This window comes from Mauremys reevesii, linkage group 2 (assembly GCF_016161935.1).
Source record: "Mauremys reevesii isolate NIE-2019 linkage group 2, ASM1616193v1, whole genome shotgun sequence".
In the NCBI taxonomy this organism is placed as follows: domain Eukaryota; kingdom Metazoa; phylum Chordata; order Testudines; family Geoemydidae; genus Mauremys; species Mauremys reevesii.
Genome location: NC_052624.1, coordinates 123,730,563 through 123,751,853, shown reverse-complemented (window position 1 = coordinate 123,751,853; position 21,291 = coordinate 123,730,563). Strand labels below are relative to the sequence as shown.

Genomic DNA, 21,291 nt, shown 5'->3' with positions numbered 1-21,291 from the left:
ACAGGAATAGAACTACAGATGAACAGATGGGCGGAGCACTTTGAGGAACTCCTGAACAGACCAGCACCACCAAATCCACCAGACATCGACCCAGCCAACGAGGACCTCCCAATCAACTGCGATAAACCAACCAGAGACGAGATCAGAAAAGCCATCACCATGATGAAGAACAGGAAGGCGGCTGGACCTGACGATATCCCAGCAGAGGCCCTGAAAGCAGACCTGGATGCCTCAGTGGAAATGCTGTACCCCCTCTTTGAGAAAATATGGGAAGAAGAAGTGATTCCGGCTGACTGGAAAGAGGATATCTCATCAAAATCCCCAAGAAAGGAGACCTCAGCAACTGTGCCAACTATAGAGGAATCACACTCCTGTCGGTGCCAGGGAAGGTCTTCAACCGAGTCCTCTTAGAGAGAATGAAGGATGCCGTCGATCCACAGCTACGAGATGAACAGGCAGGTTTCCGGCAGAACAGATCATGCACGGACCAGATAGCAACACTCCGCATCATAGTCGAGCAGTCTATGGAGTGGAACTCCTCGTTGTACATCAACTTTGTTGACTATGAGAAAGCATTCGATAGCGTGGATCGAGAGACCCTCTGGAAGCTCCTTCGGCACTATGGCATCCCAGCAAAGGTGGTCAACCTGATCAAGAATTCATACGACGGCATACACTGTAGAGTGATCCATGGAGGGCAGCTCACAAACAGCTTCCAGGTGCGAACCGGAGTCAGACAAGGATGCTTGTTGTCACCACTTCTCTTTCTTCTCGTCATCGATTGGATTATAAAGACATCCACTTACAAGCGTAGGAATGGAATCCAATGGTCATTGTGGACCCAGCTTGATGACCTGGACTTTGCCGACGACCTTGCACTCCTTTCGCACAGTAAACAGCAGATGCAAGAGAAGACCAACGTAGTGGCAGCCACGTCATCACAGGTTGGCCTCAACATCCACAAGGACAAGACCAAGATCCTTAGGATCAATTCCATCAGCAACGACCCAGTTACACTGAATGGAAGCCCCCTGGAAGAAGTGCAGTCCTTCACCTACCTAGGTAGCATCATCGACCAGCAGGGTGGCACAGACGCAGACATCAAAGTAAGGATTGGTAAGGCAAGGACAGCCTTCTTACAGCTCAAGAACATCTGGAACTCCAGAGAGCTGTCTTTGGCAATAAAGATTCGACTGTTCAACTCCAACGTGAAATCAGTCTTACTGTATGGAGCTGAAACCTGGAGGACAACCAAAACAACCACCAGGAAGATCCAGACCTTCATTAATAGCTGCCTCAGAAGGATTCTCCAGATCCGCTGGCCAGACACCATCAGTAACATCCACCTCTTGGAGAGGACCCATCAACTCCCAGCAGAGGAAGAAATTAGAAGGAAAAGGTGGGGCTGGATAGGACATACACTACGCAAGCAGCCAACCAACATCACCAGACAGGCACTGCAGTGGAACCCCCAAGGCAAGCGGAAAAGAGGCCGCCCAAGAAATACCTGGCGACGCGACCTTCAGGTTGATAGCAAAAAAATGGGCTATACCTGGAACCAGCTAGAGCGAATGGCCCAGGATAGAAGACTATGGAGATCTGTTGTTGGCGGCCCATACCCCGGTTGGGGTGACGGGCATGAATGAATGAATGAATCACATATCAGTGGTTTTTGATTAATATGGTCAGAGTTTCACCCATAGCTCTGAGCATATATCAGTTTGTATTTACACATTTTTATCTACCATGCGTCTCTTTTATTTCCAATCCAGAATCTATAAAATAACTAACTATCAGGATAGTGATTATGCTTAAATCATGCAGTGTAGTTGTACCTGTTTCGGTCCCAGAATAGACAAGGTGGGTGAGGTAATATCTTTTATTGGACCAACTTCTGTTAATGAGAGAGACAAGCTTCCAAGCCACAGAGTGCTCTTCTTTAGTGCATTTTGCTGTGATGCTGGGAGTACCTTTCCCAGACCTGAAGAAGAGCTCTGTGTGGCTTGAAAGCTTCATAGAGTCATAGAATAGAATATCAGGTTTGGAAGGGACCTCAGGAGGTCATCCAGTCCAACCCCCTGCTCAAAGCAGGACCAATCCCCAGACAGATTTTTGCCCCAGATCCCTAAATGGCCCCCTCAAGGATTGAACTCACAACTCTGGGTTTAGCAGGCCAATGCTCAAACTCCTGAGCTATCCCTAAAAATAAAAGATATGGCCTCTCTCACCTATGTTTAAATCATGTCATCCTGTGATAAAACCTATAGAGGGGCTAATCTTCCTCACAGTGTCCCCCAGGAATTGGGTCAATTTGGCAGATGCAATTAACTTCCTCCAGAAAGAACTGTGGGGTATTGAGACCTTGGAACTCTGTAAATTCACTGGGTTCTGCAGTAGCCAAGGCCATCTACTCTGAGGCCATGAGCCTCAGTGCAGGACCTTAGGAATGGCATTCACTGAGACCATTCCCCCTCTTCTCCGCACCTTAAAAAAGTTGTGTTACCTTTCACATTTAGGCATTTATGAGGAAGACATATCCCTTGCCACTGCCCCAAACTGCCTGCACGCAATACAGGACTGCCCAGTCCTGCCAATATCCACCTGCATCCCAACCAGTCTCTACCACTTATGCCCATGCATTAATCCCAACCTCAAAGAGAATCTTCTACAGGGTCCCACAAAGACACTTCCACAGAGGCAGCTAACCACAATTCCTATACAATGCAACTGAGTTTTGTTATTGGGGGCACAGTTTGGGCCTGTTCATTACTGTAGGAAGAAATAGGTCTCACTTGGTTGAAGTCATAGATTTAATAAAGTTCTTCCACTGAACAATCTGGATATCAAATTGTTATGCACATAGATATTTAAGTCAAGTGTGTTAGTCTGAACATCTTAACCATCGATTCAATAGCTGAGGGAAGGGCACTCTGCAAGTCCTTGAGGGAACCAGACAGCCCTTGCCAATGGGTGCAGCTTGCAAGTATATGCCTACATCTTCTAACTAACCACAGCAGCAAAGGGGAGAGTCTTAAAGATGCCAGTTACCATCATTTTGCAGAACTCTACATTGAAGTGATTGAGCTTTACACACAGGGGGATGGACTATTGGACCTGTCACAAGACAGGCATTGGCTATTTTTGATGCTTCTTCTTGTCACTTAGTATGCCTTCTGGAGGTGACATTGAATTTCTTTAGAAGAAATGTCTTACAGTGATTCCTGGAGCTAAAACAGTGGATGAGTGGATTAGGCACATCTTTAAATGGGGTAGATGTGGCATGTTTTGCACATTAAGGAGCAGATTCCACAGTGTGACTTATTGCCTGATGTCAAAAGGGGTGATATTGGACAGGACTGGCAGCCAAGCCAAATTGGTTGGTCTCATGGTATCAGTTATTATAAAAAATAAGATTAGTCAAAAACACTGTTCAGAGAAAAATGTTCTGTACAATGACTTTTACACCTTGTTTTCCTTCTGTATAATTTCCATATAGCTTCATCATTCCTGTGTAAAACTGAAATTCCTGCTTCATCATCATATTTCATCATGTTCATGTTCAACACAGTTCATCATGTATGAAATATTTTTATTTTTATTTCAGGAGCCTTTATGATCCCTTTTCTCATTTTGCTTGTCCTGGAAGGTATCCCACTGCTTCATCTTGAGTTTGCTATTGGTCAAAGACTGAGGAAAGGCAGTGTGGGAGTCTGGAGTTCTATCCATCCTACCCTGAAGGGAGTAGGTAAGTCTCAGGCAGCTTACAACTAAACCAAACAGAATGCACAAAAGCCCACATTATTATTTTTGCCATTGAGGCTTTATTGTTTTACTTTGGAGCAGAGTGAATGTCTCAGGGGATGAATTATGAGTTCAGAGACTAATTTCTACATTGTCCACCTGAATGCAGCCCAGGTTAGTAGTGATCAAAAACTGTTACCATCTGATAACTATTTGATGTCCCATTCCCAGTGCACAGGAACAGTGGGCACACACAAAAACTGCACCCTGGTTTTAGAGAGATTACAGGCGACAGGGAATATCTCTGAAAATGGGGAATATATCTAGAACAATTTCTCTCTAGAATTGGAATTAACTTTTTTAAGTGTGCCAACAACCTGTGCTGTAGTTATTTTGAGTAAGATGGAGGAGTTCAATCTCCATGTCTGTCAGTCATAAGTAGTGATTGGTATACAACATTGTATACATTAATAATAGGGCTGTCAATTAGTTGCAGTTAACTCACACAATTAACTCAAAAAAATTAATTGCAATTAAAAAATTAATCGTGATTAATCGCACTGTTAAACAATAGAATATCAATTGAAATGTATTAAATATTTGTGGATGTTTTCTACATTTTCAAATATATTGATTTCAATTACAACACAGAATACAATGTGTACAGTGCTCACTTTATATTTATTTTTATTACAAATATTTGCACTGTAAAACCAAAAGAAATCATATTTTCAATTAATCTAATACAAGTACTGTAGTGCAATCTCTTTATTATGAAAGTTGAACTTACAGATGTAGAATTATGTACAAAAAAACCCTGTATTCAAAAATAAAACAATGTAAAACTTTAGAGCCTATAAGTCCACTCAATCCTACTTCAGCCAATCACTCAGACAAACAAGTTTGGTTAAAATTTGCAGGAGATAATGCTGCCCGCTTCTTGTTTGCAACGTCACCTGAAAGCGAGAACAGACGTTCGCATAGCACTTTTGTAGCTGGCATTGCAAGGTATTTACATGTCAGTTATGCTAAACATTCATAAGCCCCTTCATTCGTCAGCCACCATTCCAGAGGACATGCTTCCATGCTGATGATGCTCGATAAAAAAATATGGCGTTAATTACGTTTGTGACTGAACTCCTTGGGGGAGAATTGTATGTCTCCTGCTCTGTTTTACTTGCATTCTGCCATATATTTCATGTCATAGCAGTCTCGGATGATGACCCAGCACATGTTCATTTTAAGAACACTTTCACAGCAGATTTGACAAAACGCAAAGAAGGTACCAATGTGAGATTTCCAAAAATAGCTACAGCACTCAACCCAAGGTCTAAGAATCTGAAGTGCCGTCCAAAATCTGAGAGGGATGAGGCATGGAGCATGCTTTCAGAAGTCTTAGAAGAGCAACACTCAGATGTGGAAACTACAGAACCCGAACAACTAAAAAAAGAAAATCAACCTTCTGCTGGTGACATCTGACTCAGATGATGAAAATGAACATGCGTCAGTCCTCTCTGCTGTGGATCGTTATCAAGCAGAACCCATCATCAGTATGGATGTGTGTCCTCTGAAATGGTAGTTGAAGCATGAAGGGGCATATACATGTTTAGCATATCTGGCAGGTAAATACTTTGCAATGCCGGCTACAACAGTGCCATGTGAACGCCTGTTCTCACTTTCAGGTAACATTGTAAACAAGAAGTGGGCAGCATTATCTCCTGCAAATTGTAACCAAACTTGTTTGTCTGAGCGATTGGCTGAAGTGGGACTGAATGGACTTGCAGGCTCTAAAATTTTGCATTGTGTTGTTTTTGAATGCAGTTTTTGTTCCTAATTTGTAAGTTCAACTTTCATGATAAAGAGATTGCACTATAGTACTTGTATTAGGTGAATTGAAAAATACTATTTCTTTTGTTTTTTAACATTGCAAATACTTGTAGTAAAAAATAAATATAAAGTGAGCACTGTACACTTTTTATTCTGTGTTCTAATTGAAATAAATATATTTGAAAATATAGAAAACATCCAAAACTATTTAAATAAATGGTATTCTATTATTGTTTAATTGATTAATTTGTTTAATCGCTTGACAGCCTTAATTAATAAGTATACACATTTTTTCTCTCTCTTATTACTTGTGAAAAGCACTAGATTGACAGCCAGGGAGACTGAAGTCCAAATTAAAAAATGCCTGTACAAGAGCTCTAGGTTCTCTGACAATCTTTTTACACAACAGTATAGTACACCCAGGAGCATTAAAACCAACCAACCAACCTCCCCTTTCAATTAAAAAAGGAACAAATTAATTCAGCTCACCCAGCCAATTATAAGCTATAAAAAAAGTTCCCTCCATTGTCTCTGGAAAAGTACCCTTAACCTTCTTCAAAACCCCTAGGAAATAAATGGCTTTTGCTTTGTGCCCAGGAAAAAAAAATCACCAAAACTGGGTTATGTTGGACCAAGAAAAAAGGGGGAGGGGTAAATTCTAGTGTCCCAGAGCCACTCAGAAACAATATCCTGCTGGCAGCCTCCTCTCTTCAATCAGAAGGGGAAAAAAATCCCTATTGACCTTGTGATGGGTTGGATCACAGAAACCTTCTTGGGAGCTGCCACCTGATGTGCCAAGACTACTTCTACCCCAGCTTTCCGTGCCTGCTCGGAACCCCAGCACCCCATCTTGCTGAGCCAGACATGCCCGTCTGCTCCAATGCAGAAAGTAGGATATAAGTGGTTCCAAATAGTGACAGACAGAACAAAGTGAATTACCAAGTAAAATAAAATAAAATATGCTAGTCTATGTCTAATCCAACTGAATACAGATAAAATCCTCACCAGTTCCAGAATGCTTCCTTTTACAGACTAAATCTCCTTTTAGTCTGTGTCCAGCAATCACTCACACCCCTTGCAGTCACTGTCCTTTCTTCCAGTTTCTTTCAGGTATTTTTTGGGGTGGAGCCAGCTGAAAAAACAAATTGAGGGGTCTCCCCTGGGCTTAAATAGACTTTCTCTTGTGAGTGGAGACCCCCTCCTCTCTCCTATGCAAAGTCCAGCTACAAAATGGAGTTTTGGAGTCACCTGGGCAAGTCACATGTCCATGCATGACTGAGTTCCTTACCAGCCAAGCCACATTCCTGGGAAAGCCCAGATGTGGATTGGTGTCTCCAAGTTCATTGTTGGCTTAAGTGTTTCTTGATTGGGCACTTACTGAGAATAGTCTTTTCTCAGGAAACTGACCAATGGCTTCACTACAGCCTACTTAGAATCAAACAAGTATGCAGCCAATATTCATAACTTTGAATACAAAACTGATACATGCCTACAAACAGGATTAATAGATCATAACCTTTACAGAGATATGTTACATGGCAGATGTAGCATACAACACATTCTAGTTATGTTCATAGAATATCAGGGTTGGAAGGGACCTCAGAAGATCATCTACTCCAACCCCCGCTCAAAGCAAGACCAATCCCCAGGCAGTTTTTTATGCCAGTTTCCTAAATGGCCCCCTCAAGGATTGAACTCACAACCCTGAGATTAGTAGGTTAATACTCAAACCACTGAGCTAACCCTCTCCCCATAATAGCAGGGTTGGAAGGGACATGTTATATATATACACACATATAAGCATATTTCCATAAAGCCTTATAGGGCGCATTGACAGTCACAAACCTCAGTTGTGGTAGTGTGGCATGGGGAGGCAGGTGGTCTCAGGTAGGCATGTCTCAGCCCATTTAGGGCTTTATAGGTCATGGCCAACAACTTAGACTCCATCAGAAACCAATAGGCAGCCAGTGCAGATCCTGGAGCACTGTGGTGGTGCGTTCCCAATGAGATGCCCTACTTAGTGAACTGCAGCATTCTGCACTAGCTTCAATCTCCAAACAGTTTTAAGGTGTAGCCCCATGTGGAGCTCATTACAATGGTCTAATCTTGAGGTGACCAATGAATAGGTAGTGGCACAGTCTGCATCTGAAAGGGAAAGTGGCAACCTTCTGGCCATGTGTCAATGGTAAAAAGCTGACTTGGTTATTCCTGTAATGTAATCCCCTAACAGCAGCTGGTGTGGGGGGGTGTGTCCAAAATTACCTTTCAGCTGTGACCCATGATAACTAAAGGTGGACACACTCTCTCTGTCAGAGGGTCTGATATTACCTCTCCCATCTCTTCTAGCTGCTTCTCCCAAACCCCCTCCTCACCTCAGACAGCTCGATCTCATCCATACCCCGATCTCAGCTAAATACTGTCTGAGACACTGAATGGCTTCTTGTGTGTTGGATGAGATAGAGACATACAATTGGATGTGGTCAGCATAATGAAATCACTGCACCTTATACCTCCTTATTACCCCCACATGCAGCCTTGTATACACACTGAACAGGAGGGGTGACAGAGGGGCTTCCTGTTGCAACCCACATTTGAGAGCTCTTCAGGAAGAGGAGCAATTGCTCACAACTACCCAGTGAGATGTCTGAGAAAAGAATTAACCCCCTGAAGAGCAGTCTTGTTCATTTCTGAAAAGGTCTGTAGACAAGTGAATAATGCCTTGTGATCAATGGTATTGAAGGCACTGGAGAGATCTTAATAATACCAGCATGGTCATCTGATCTTCATCCATCATCAGGAGAAGCTCACTGACCAGCATGACCCATATAGTCTCTGTGTCAAAACTTGGTCTGTACCCTGACTGACAAGGAGTAAGGAGATCCAGTACACCCAGATACTGTGAGGAGTGATCTTACTATAGCCTTATGCACAATCTTACTGAAAAATGGAAGAAGTGGACTGATTGTCATGAACAAGTGCTGGCCTCTTGGAAAGAGGCTGCACTAATGCTCCTTCAAAGCAATTGGCAGGCTACTGTCTTTAGTCTCCACCAGAAAATGACCCAGTACTTCCCCCTGACCTTCAACATCTCAGAAGGGCACAAGTCCAAAGCACAGGTGGTGGCACAAAGTTCTCTCACTGCTTCCAGTACCTCAATAAATATTAATAGCTAAAACTCTAGTAAAGGTGATGAGGCCCTTGTTTCCTCAAGTCTCTGTTTTATCATTATGACCCTTGTCTCATGAAAACTCAACTGCCTGATAAATAGTTCTGTTGGTTTCACCCACTGCTAAGATTAAACATCTCATTCCTGGTTTACCCTTCCTTCTTGCAAATGTCTTATTTTTATAGCCTTGTCAGTCACCTCAGGGATCAAAGAGCCCAAGCCCTCACAGCCATACCACCTTCTTCTCTTTTTCCCACCTCCTTGGGACTCCATATTCCCTGCATATGGCAACACTATCACCCTCTTGGCAACTTAATAGTGACCATTGAAAGGATGCAGCTGAGTTCCCAAAAAGTGATCCCTAAAGCTGGATGCAAAGCCATAATCAAACTCCTTTCTAAACCACTCACCCACTGATTCACACCAACTAGCTGTCTCACACCTTAGGGCCTCCCACACCCTACTGTTCTGTTCTTCTCAAAACAGGATTCCCCCCTTTTCTGTACCAATTATGTCTTTCTTCTCTCATTAGCCACCCTTCTACGGTGGCTAGATGAAGAAGGAAATCAAAGTTCCACCAACTCCCATAGTCTCTGCATCCCTATCATTTCCACTGTCCTGGAAGTGGCAGAGAGAAGAATTCAAGACTGCCCTCTAACCCCAAGGGGTGGTCACACAATAGTACAAACCCTTTCAATCCACTACCTATCAACTGTCACACTCTCACCCTCAAAAAGAGTGGCTCTCACACCACAAATTGCTCACATTTCTAATCCTACTGTTACCTATAATCAGTCTGCCTGCCACAGAGACTAGCCCATAGGCACACACTCACCAGGTGATTCTTTAAATACTTTTTCCTTTGCCGGCCTCTCACCACAAAAAGAGAAACCACTTTAACCATAACTTACTCCTTCTCCCCATCTAAATCTCTCAGCACCATTAATCCACTGTCAGCACCACTTTACACTCATCCCATTAAAACACAAACATGACAATATTGAGCAAATCGACCCAGAAGTGTGAAGGTATGATCTCAGCCCAGGTACTGAGGCCCAGCTAACCCTGGTTAAAGGCAGAGTTTGTGCAGTTGCAGGGGCAAAATGGCTGAGGAGACTCCCTGTTTAAAGTCATAGCCACCTAATAGCAGTCCCTATTGGTGGTAAACAGGCAGAACTGCAGAGTTGGTAAAGAGCTGCAATTAATATTTTCCAAATCCTCCTAGAAGTGCATATTTTTATTATTCTGTACATTTCCCATTCCATAATCGGTGAGAATGTCAACATACTCCAGCAATCACAACATAAATGTCAGTCCCAGTCATCTCAATCCTACAGCCATCCCACACTTGCCCTAATGACCCAGAAAAAAACTTTCACTGAAAGCCAAGCTAACACCCTAGCAGGACAAACTCCCTAACTGGTCACAAATTTAAAACAAGAAGTCATTTTAGGTGCTGGGTCTACAATTTCAACATTTCTTGTTCATTGGAACTAATGAAAAGGAAAGCAATCTGCTTCAACAGATATATCTTGGTAAACTTCCTGCAAGAGACGTCCTCTAAACAGTGCAGTCAAAAAGCATTAAAAATATAGGGCCTAATTCTCATTGAGAAATATTCTGGATGTCTTCAGAGAGTTCCTAACTTTTTTAAATAAAAGGCTACATTGTGACTTGGACCATGCACAGGGATGTAAGATCTCTGTGCATGCTACCAGGCACTTGGGTCGGGGTGTACAAGAGTTTTGCCCTCCTGCTTCTCATCTAAGCCAGTGCAGGGCTATCAGAATTTGGTGTTAGCCTATAATGGCAGCAAATTTCTATGTCCCAGAAAGGTATCTGTTATGCACAATGACTCCTTGGATGGTGCAGCTTATGCACTACCCATTGCTCAGGACTGTGGCTAAATAGTCTCGCTCAAAACCTGCCATGAACAAAAGGACTGCAAATGCAAACCTTCTACAACAATCTGAAGATTTAGCGACATATGTTACTTTTTATGAGTGCATTAGTATGCTAATTTCTCACTAGTAGTGTGTGTTTACAGTGAGATACAATCCACAGGTAAATCTTCACACTTTATAGATGGTGACTTTTTACATAATAAATAACGTTGTAATGATATTCCCAGCTTCAAGGCTGGGTAATAAATACAGAGAAGCCCTTTATCTGTAGGTAACTGGTTTGAATCTAGCCCAGGTCAGTAGTGATCAAGTGTCACTAATTACTATCTGGCAGCTATCTGATGACCTAATAATTCTGTGGTGTCAATGTGGATACCAGTGGAGCAACAAAATACACACTCATAATTGGACTATTCTGCACCCATGCTGGTAGTCTCACCAAAAGCCAAAGATTGAATTCATGGAGTTAGAATTATTTGTTCAGCCCAGAAACTGTCAAAAATATTGATAAGACACATTGGTGAGGAAACTTGTACTACTGCTGTTATCCATGCTGTACCTGTTCTCCAGGAAGAGGCTTTTAGTTCTCAGGGCTATCAGTATGGGACACACCACAGTCACTAAAGTAACTTCAATATCATATCTTTAATTTTTGTAAAAATGCAGTCAGTACAGCTAAGTGGAGTACAAAATTTTCCTTCTAAACTATTGCAGAGATACATCTCTGCTAATGAGAGTGGTATGCTCACCAAGGGAAGAATGAATTCTAAAGCTGCATATGCCCAGCATGCGTTAAACACTGGATCTTGACATTCCAATGGATATTAACAAAAATCATTTCAGTTTAGTTACTTAAAATATTTGTTTTATATACAAAGTACTGAGTTCAAATCCTATTAAAAGTTATGATTTTAGTTTAAAAATTTCTGTAATTTCCTTAATGCCAAATGGTTCTCTTACTTTAGTTTGAAGTCAGTGAGCCCACTTGTGGAGTAAGGTATTAGTCAATATGAGTAAGATTATCAGAATCTGGCCCTATGTTTTCAATGTGTAGAGCTAGATTTTTGTTTTCAGGCAAAATCTTTAGACCTAAACCAGTGGTGGTGCATAAACTGCCTTACTCCGGGAGTAGCTTCAGGAGGTATTGTGACTCAGAGACATACCTTGGAATTTTTCTCTCCTGCTTCCTGCTTGCTCCCAGAGGAGGGTGTAGAAAAATTATTGCTAGCCTGCATATCGTCATTAAATTTCTACCCCATTCTGCTGTAGTAGGAAGAGAGCCTTAGACATAAACCCTTGTATTAGAGGCCTGGTATGAGGCAGGACCTGCTCACAGAATCTGGCAAGAACAGGGTTAATATTGCAGAAATGCACATTCCTAAGGCTGATACAAAAACATTCCCCAAGGATAACGGGGACCACACTGAACCTTTCTAAAAGATAAAGTCAGGTTGACAATACGTAATAGAGATGTTTTGATTGAATCAACATGTACAAGGTGATGGGTGATAACTAGCCACATCAGGGAGCAATAACTAGCTATGTCAGAGGAAGCATGTAACTTGTTTGTATCAGGATATAAAGACGTATCTCAGAGGGAGTATCTTTGTCTGGCCTAGGGAGGAATGGAAAGTCCCGCCATTCACTGAGCTGGTCCATTGTTATGAGCATACATTTATTAGTGGTCCAATAGAGTCCACAGGATACTAGTACCATACTTCATTGACAATAAACCTGGCTGGATGCCTTCATCCCTTACCATATCTTGTAGTCATTGGGTGGTTTGCTTGAGGTATGCCATGCCAGCTGTCTGCGTAGGGTTGGGGCAGCACACAGAGGGAACACATACATGCAGCCAAACATCTATCAACATCTAACCACATCTGCACTGGCTCAGCTACTCTTACCAGCAAGGTGGGTGTCAGAACCCAGGCTCCAACCACTCTGTCCATTTCCCACCCAGTCACTGCTCACCTACTCTAGGGCAGAGAATAAACAAGGAAATAACTTTGCTACTACTACTCACCTATACCCAAGGTCCTTTAAAAAGTGGAAGTCAAATCCTAGTGAGGCAAATAGAAAGGAGCACAAACACTGCCAACTTAAGTGCAAAAGTGTAATAAGAAAAGCCAAAGAGGAGTTTGAAGAACAGCTAGCCAAAAACTCCAAAGGTAATAACAAAATGTTTTTAAGTACATCAGAAGCAGGAAGCCTGCTAAACAACCAGTTGGGCCCCTTGACGATCGAAATACAAAAGGAGCGCTTAAAGACAATATAGTCATTGCGGAGAAACTAAATGGATTCTTTGCTTCAGTCTTCACGGCTGAGGATGTTAGGGAGATTCCCAAACCTGAGCTGGCTTTTGTAGGTGACAAATCTGAGGCACTGTCACAGATTGAAGTGTCACTAGAGGAGGTTTTGGAATTAATTGATAAACTCAACATTAACAAGTCACCGGGACCCGATTGCATTCACCCAAGAGTTCTGAAAGAACTCAAATGTGAAGTTACGGAACTATTAACTAAGGTTTGTAACCTGTCCTTTAAATAGGCTTCGGTACCCAATGACTGGAAGTTAGCTAATGTAACGCCAATATTTAAAAAGGACTCTAGGGGTGATCCCGGCAATTACAGACCGGTAAGTCTAACGTCGGTACCAGGCAAATTAGTCAAAACAATAGTTAAGAATAAAATTGTCAAACACATAGAAAAACATAAACTGTTGAGCAATAGTCAACATGGTTTCTGTTAAGGGAAATCGTGTCTTACTAATCTATTAGAGTTCTTTGAAGGGGTCAACAAACATGTGGACAAGGGGGATCCGGTGGACATAGTGTACTTAGATTTCCAGAAAGCCTTTGACAAGGTCCCTCACCAAAGGCTCTTACGTAAATTAAGGTGTCATGGGATAAAAGGGAAGGTCCTTTCATGGATTGAGAACTGGTTAAAGGACAGGGAACAAAGGGTAGGAATTAATGGTAAATTCTCAGAATGGAGAGGGTAACTAGTGGTGTTCCCCAAGGATTAGTCCTAGGACCAATCCTATTCAATTTATTCATAAATGATCTGGAGAAAGGGGTAAACAGTGAGGTGGCAAAGTTTGCAGATGATACTAAACTACTCAAGATAGTTAAGACCAAAGCAGATTGTGAAGAACTTCAAAAAGATCTCACAAAACTAAGTGATTGCTAAACAAAATGGCAAATGAAATTTAATGTGGATAAATATAAAGTAATGCACATTGGAAAAAATAACCCCAACTATACATACAATATGAAGGGGGCTAATTTAGCTATAACGAGTCAGGAAAAAGATCTTGGAGTCATCGTTGATAGTTCTCTGAAGATGTCCACGCAGTGTGCAGAGGCGGTCAAAAAAGCAAACAGGATGTTAGGAATCATTAAAAAGGGGATAAAGAATAAGACTGAGAATATATTATTGCCCTTATATAAATCCATGGTACGCCCACATCTCGAATACTGTGTACAGATGTGGTCTCCTCACCTCAAAAAAGATATTCTAGCACTAGAAAAGGTTCAGAAAAGGGCAACTAAAATGATTAGGGGTTTGGAGAGGGTCCCATACGAGGAAAGATTAAAGAGGCTAGGACTCTTCAGCTTGGAAAAGAGGAGACTAAGGGGGGATATGATAGAGGTATATAAAATCATGAGTGATGTTGAGAAAGTGGATAAGGAAAAGTTATTTACTTATTCCCATAATACAAGAACTAGGGGTCACCAAATGAAATTAATAGGCAGCAGGTTTAAAACAAATAAAAGGAAGTTCTTCTTCATGCAGCGCACAGTCAACTTGTGGAACTCCTTACCTGAGGAGGTTGTGAAGGCTAGGACTGTAACAATGTTTAAAAGAGAACTGGATAAATTCATGGTGGTTAAGTCCATAAATGGCTATTAGCCAGGATGGGTAAAGAATGGTGTCCCTAGCCTCTGTTTGTCAGAGGATGGAGATGGATGGCAGGAGAGAGATCACTTGATCATTGCCTGTTAGGTTCACTCCTTCTGGGGCACCTTGCATTGGCCACTGTCAGTAGACAGATACTGGGCTAGATGGACCTTTGGTCTGACCCGGTACAGCCGCTATTATGTTCTTATGTTCTTATGTCCAGATGGCCCAAGAGTGAGTGTGAGCTGGGGATTACTCCCCTGAATGGGTATATAGTCTGAATCACAATCTACTCCTTAATTATCTTTGGGTGATAAAGAGGGTTAAACAAGTGTTTGGTGAAAATGCAATTTACAATGCTGCCATTTTCTAGTGTTTGTTGTTACATACAGAGTCGGTAGCTTTCATGCCAGGTATCTGCCTCAGACTGATTTTTTTTTTTAAGTTTCAGCTAAAATGGTCAGCTCTCTCACAGAATCAGTGTAGGGAAAAAGATGTAATTTTGATCTGAGAAATCAAAATGAAATGATTTTAAGAAGCCCTAGTATCCTCATGATTTTACCTGGAAATGCTCCTCTTAGCTGCCCAGAGCCAGTGTGGCATCAAACACCAGAACTGAGATCAGGGAGATGCGCATTTAACATACTCATAAACCATCTGGAAAAAGGGGTAAACAGGGAGGTGGCAAGGAAGAAAGAAGAGAGGAGTAGAACAGAGACCCTGGCCTTCAGAAAAGCAGACTTTGACTCCCTCAGGGAACTGATGGGCAAGGTCCCCTGGGAGAATAACATGACGGGGAAAGGAGTCGAGGAAAGCTGGCTGTATTTTAAAGAATCCTTATTGACGTTGCAGGAACTAACCATCCCAATGTGTAGGAAGAAAAGTAAATATGGCAGGTGACCAGCTTGGCTTATCAGTGAAATCCTTGCTCGTCTTAAACACAAAAAAAACAGCTTACAAGAAGTGGAAGATTGGACAAATAACCAGGGAGGATTATAAAAGTATTGTTCAGGCATGCAGGAGTGAAATTAGGAAGGCCAAATCACACTTGGAGTTGCAGCTAGCCGGAGATGTTAGGAGTAACAAGAAGGGTTTTTTCAGGTATGTTAGCAACAAGAAGAAAGTCAAGGAAAGTGTGGGCCCCTTGCTGAATGAGAGAGGGAACCTAGTGACAGAGGATGTGGAGAAAGTTAGTGTACTCAATGCTTTTTTTGCCTCTGTCTTCACAGACAAGGTCAGCTCCCAGACAGCTGCACTCTGCATCATGGTATGGGGAGGAGGTGACTAGCTCTCTGTGGAGAAAGAAGTAGTTCGGGACTATTTAGAAAAGCTGGACGAGCACAAGTCCATGGGGCCGGATGCGCTGCATCCGAGGGTGCTAAAGGAGTTGGCCGATGAGATTGCAGAGCCATTGGCCATTATCTTTGAAAAATCATGGCGATCGGGGGAGGTCCCAGATGACTGGAAAAAAGCTAATGTAGTGCCCATCTTTAAAAAAGGGAAGAAAGAAGATCCAGGGAACTACAGGCCAGTCAGTCTCACCTCAGTCCCTGGAAAAATCATGGAACAGGTCCTCAAGGAATCAATTCTGAACCACTTAAAGGAGGGGAAAGTGATCAGGAACAGTCAGCATAGATTCACCAAGGGCAAATCATGCCCGACTAACCTAATTGCCTTCTATGATGAGATAACCGGCTTTGTGGATGAGGGGAAAGCAGTGGATGTGCTATTTCTGGACTTTAGCAAAGCTTTTGATACAGTCTCCCACAGTATTCTTGCCAGCAAGTTAAAGAAGTCTGGGCTGGATGAATGGATGGTAAGGTGGATAGAAAACTGGCTAGATGGTCGGGCTCAACGGGTAGTGATCAATGGTTCCATGTCCAGTTGGCAGCCAGTATCAAGTGGAGTGCCCCAAGGGTCGGTGCTGGGGCCGGTTTTGTTCAATATCTTCATTAATGATCTGGAGGATGGTGTGGACTGCACCCTTAGCAAGTTTGCAGATGACACTAAACTGGGAGGAGTGGTTGATACGCTGGAGGGTAGGGATAGGATACAGAGGGACCTAGACAAATTAGAGGATTGGGCCAAAAGAAATATGATGAGGTTCAACAAGGACAAGTGCAGAGTCCTGCACTTAGGACGGAAGAATCCCATGCACTGCTACAGACTAGGGACTGAATGGCTGGGCAGCAGTTCTGCAGAAAAGGACCTAGGGGTTACGGTGGACGAAAAGCTGAATATGAGTCAACAGTGTGCCTTGGTTGCCAAGAAGGCTAATGGCATTTTGGGCTGTATAAGTAGGGGCATTGCCAGCAGATTGAGGGATGTTATCATTCCCCTCTATTCAGCACTGGTGAGGCCTCATTTGGAGTACTGTGTCCAGTTTTGGGCCCCACACTACAAGAAGGATGTGGATAAATTGGGGAGAGTCCAGCGGAGGGCAACAAAAATGATTAGGGGGCTGGAGCACATGACTTATGAGGAAAGGCTGAGGGAACTGGGATTGTTTAGCCTGCAGAAGAGAAGAATGAGGGGGATTTGATAGCTGCTTTCAACTACCTGAAAGGGGGTTCCAAAGAGGATGGATCTAGACTGTTCTCAGTGGTAGAAGATGACAGACCAAGGAGTAATGGTCTCAAGTTGCAGAGGGGGAGGTTTAGGTTGGACATTAGGAAAAACTTTTTCACTAGTAGGGTGGTGAAGAACTGGAATGGGTTACCTAGGGAGGTGGTGGAATCTCCTTCCTTAGAGGTTTTTAAGATCAGGCTTGACAAAGCCCTGGCTGGGATGATTTAGTTGGTTTTGGTCCTGCTTTGAGCAGGGGGTTGGACTAGATGACCTCCTGAGGTCCCTTCCAACCCTGAGATTCTATGATTCTATGATTCTAAGATAGTTAAGTCCCAGGCAGACTGTGAAGAGCTACAGAAGGATCTTACAAAACTGGGTGAGTGGGCAACAAAATGGCAGATGAAATTTAATGTTGATAAATGCAAAGTAATGCACATTGGAAAACATAATTCTAACTATACATAGACGATGATGGGGTCTAAATTAGCTGTTACCACTCAAGAAAGAGATCTTGGAGTCATTGTGGATAGTTCTCTGAAATCATCCACTTAATGTGCAGCAGCAGTCAAAAAAGCGAACAGAATGTTGGGAATCATCAAGAAAGGGATAGATAATAAGACAGAAAATATCATATTGCCTCTATATAAATCCATGGTATGCCCACACCTTGAATACTGCGTGCAGATGTGGTTCCCCCATCTCAAAAAAGATATATTGGAGTTGGAAAAGGTTCAGAAAAGGGCAACAAAAATGATTAGGGGTATAGAACGGCTTCCGTATGAGGAGAGATTAATAAGACTGGGACTTTTCAGCTTGGAAAAGAGGCAACAAAAGGGGGATATGATAGAGGTCTATAAAATCAGGAGTGGTATAGAGAAAGTAAATAACGAAGTGTTATTTACTCCTTCTCATAATACAAGAACAAGGGGCCACCAAATGAAATGAATAGGTAGCAGATTTAAAACAAACAGAAGAAAGTATTTTTTCACGTAACGCACTGTCAACCTCTGAAGGAGGAGACGTATGTTCTTGGACTCAAATTCAGAGGTGGTGAGGAGCAGAGGGGAAGATAGGGACATAAGCAAATAGACTAGGTTGGGAATGGTATAACAGCAGAGGAAGGTAGGAAGGAACTTGGGGACAGGAACAGAAGATTTATAACCATAAGAGCATATGCTCCTCCAGAACATGTAACTAAACCCAGGATACCCAAGTCTCAACATTCTTCTGCTGTCTAGCAAATACCTATAAACCTAAATGAGTATCTCACCTCTCCCCTACTAGCTGGCCGCATAGAGGATAACGGCCTAATTCTGCTAAAAGTTCTCCATTAGGTTGAGTGGCAGAAGACTGTGCTGTCCATCTAAATGTCCCAAATCTGCTGATTACCCATGTGTGATAAATATGATTAAAAAATAATGGAATTTGGTTTTTGTTTGCTTGTTAGAAAATTACATTTAGAAAACCCTAAGTTTATGTTAAAAGAATGTTAAGATTATAAAGTCAAGCATTCAAAAGTTAGGGAATGCCAAATTTATAGTTGCCTTTGTAACCCTAATGTTTATATGGAGAGGTTGTATGTATAATATGTGTTACTTTGTGTCTAGAATACAAGAATTGTTGTGCTCATCTATATCCATTAAAAAACCTATTAATTTACATTGTCAAGATACAAATTTTCACAGCATTCATATAGTTGACTGAGATCAGTCTGGTGGCTTAGCTTTATAATGTCTTATATTTTTGTCGATATATTTTAACATTCCTTTAAAAACAACTAAAAGCTGCATATTATAATCTTTCTCCTTTTTCTTCAGGTATAGCAGCAATGCTTGTATCCTTCCTGGTGGGTTTATACTATAACACTATCATTGCCTGGGTGATGTGGTATTTCTTCAACTCTTTCCAGGAGCCATTGCCTTGGAGTGACTGCCCACTCAATGCTAACAGAACTGGTACAGATTATGAAATAGTATTTTAATTTGCAAAGCACTTTTTGTCATTAGCAATTAATTCAATAAGAACTTTTTTGTATAAAAATAACATATCATACCAACTATGTCAGGGTTGTATGAAGTGTAGTTGCAGCCATGTTGGTCCCAGGATGTTAGAGAGACAAGGTAGGTGTGAGGTAATATCTTTTATTGGATCAACTTCTGTTGGTGAGAGGGACAAGCTTGTCTCTCTTACCAACAAAAGTTGGTCCAATAAAATATACTAACTCACCCACCTTGTCTCTCTACTTTATCATGGAGCATTTTGATATTTTAATACTTCAGTTTTGCAGAAGAGTATTCACTATACACAAAATCTGTGTTGTGGAGTTATTATAGAATAGACTATCAGGGTTGGAAGGGACCTCAGGAGATTATGTAAAACAACCCCCTGCTCAAAGCAGTACCCATCACCAGATAGATTTTTGCTTCAGATCTCTAAATAGCCCCCTCAAGGATTGAATTCACAACCCTGGGTTTAGCAGGCCAATGCGCAAACCACTGAGCTATCCCGCTGGCTTAAATTTCAGCCTTTAGATGGAATAACTGACACACTGTAACCTCTTTAGAACTGGTGCCACTAAGAGAGAGTTGATACCGTTGATAGGAAAATACACGTATTTGCAAAAGTACAAGATCCAGTGCAAACATTAGCATTCAGGAGCACTTTGTAGATTATTGGCACCATAAAAAAATCTTGATAGGTTAAAAAAGATACAGTTCAATAATGCTTTTGTATGTTTCATGGTCTGTAAAGATAGAGTGTACCCATTTCCCTCACACTAGCACAATCAAATTTTAAAGTTATAAAGAGCTCCACTCAGTATAAACAAACTCAGAAACATATGAAATTAATTAAGCATCATCTTTGAAACTTCAGATTTCTATCACAAGTGAAATTGATAGCTTTCTTTTAATAACTTTTAACACTGTGTCTGAGATTTTCAAAGGTACCTAGGAGCTTTCAAATGGGAAATGATCATCTAAAACCTTTAGGCAGCTTTGAACATTCCAGTCTGTGTCAGATAAGAGAACAGGTTGGAAATTATTTATCTAAAATATGAGAGGAGGCTGTAACATTTTGTGACATATAAATACATCTAAGTGAGGTGAGACATGTTAGATATAACTTTTCAACTGCACTATTTCAGAAAATAGTAACTACTAATGACAAAATGTATGAGGCGCAAATATAAAAGAGCTGCATATTCTGGTAGTCCAGACCAGAATGATATTTAGGTTAGACAATTATAAAAGATCCGATTCTGGGTGTTGATCTCAGAACAGATTGCCTTGAATCAACAAACAAATGCTTAAATATTGCCCTACAACATGGAAAGACTAATGTCTGATGAACACTGATCATGAATGTATGAAGTAGTACAGAGGTGGAAGCACCCCCCCTTGCAGTCAGGCATGGTGTCGCAGGTGAGACCTTGCCTCAGTTTCTCCCCATCTGGGTATAAGATCAACCAGGCCTTTTTTTTTATTAAGTATTAAGGAGCAACCTTTTCTGATGGTCTCATTTATTGTAACGGAAAAAGGAAAACATAAATGAAAGCTTCAGTCAGCTGCTCCACTGGGAACTCTCCACCTCTGGTTTAATCAATCTTATGTCTTGCCTTTCTAGCCATAGAGCACTTTCAGGATGAATTTCCTGCCTGAAGCTTGGGTCTCTGCTGGGTTTTCAGCTGGCTTCCACTCTTTCCCCTTTGTTGAGCAAGTCATTGGTAGTTCCCAAGGAGGTGCCACACTCAGTTTGTTCTCTGGGGCTGTTCCTATCCATTGCCTGTTCCTCTCTCCATAAGCCTCTGCTCTCCAGGTAGACATCACTTGGAATAGCTTCCTAACCAGCTCCCCTGAGAAGTCTCTCACCTCAGGAGCTTCTGCTGTCCTGGCTTCTTGAGCCTCATGAGCCTTTATTAGACCCAAATATTTCTTACCAAATTAACTGCTTCCCAGCTACTTCAGCAATTAACTAGCTGCAGGTGGATCTGGGTTGGGTCACTCTCCTTAGCAGATCCTGTCACAGGTAAGCTGGGTGCCTGACCCCCAAACCCCTAGGGACCAGCTACCCTGTGATGTATTCCCCTTCCCCCCCCATTTTAAAAAATGAACATTGCTCTTCCCAAGGCAAGGTTAAGTATTTGCATATGTCTAAATGGGCTCAACCATTAAGCACCTTCTCC

The 21,291-nt window shown here is 42.0% G+C and overlaps 1 protein-coding gene across 1 annotated transcript in view; it reads left to right on the top strand.

Annotated features, from left to right (window-relative positions):
* Positions 1 to 21,291, top strand: part of SLC6A19 (solute carrier family 6 member 19) — a 111,463-nt gene that overhangs the window by 42,303 nt on the left and 47,869 nt on the right. The window contains exons 3-4 of the mRNA XM_039524671.1: positions 3,605 to 3,745; positions 18,926 to 19,063. Coding sequence (XP_039380605.1) covers positions 3,605 to 3,745; positions 18,926 to 19,063 — 279 coding nt within the window. The remainder of the gene's footprint in view (positions 1 to 3,604; positions 3,746 to 18,925; positions 19,064 to 21,291) is intronic.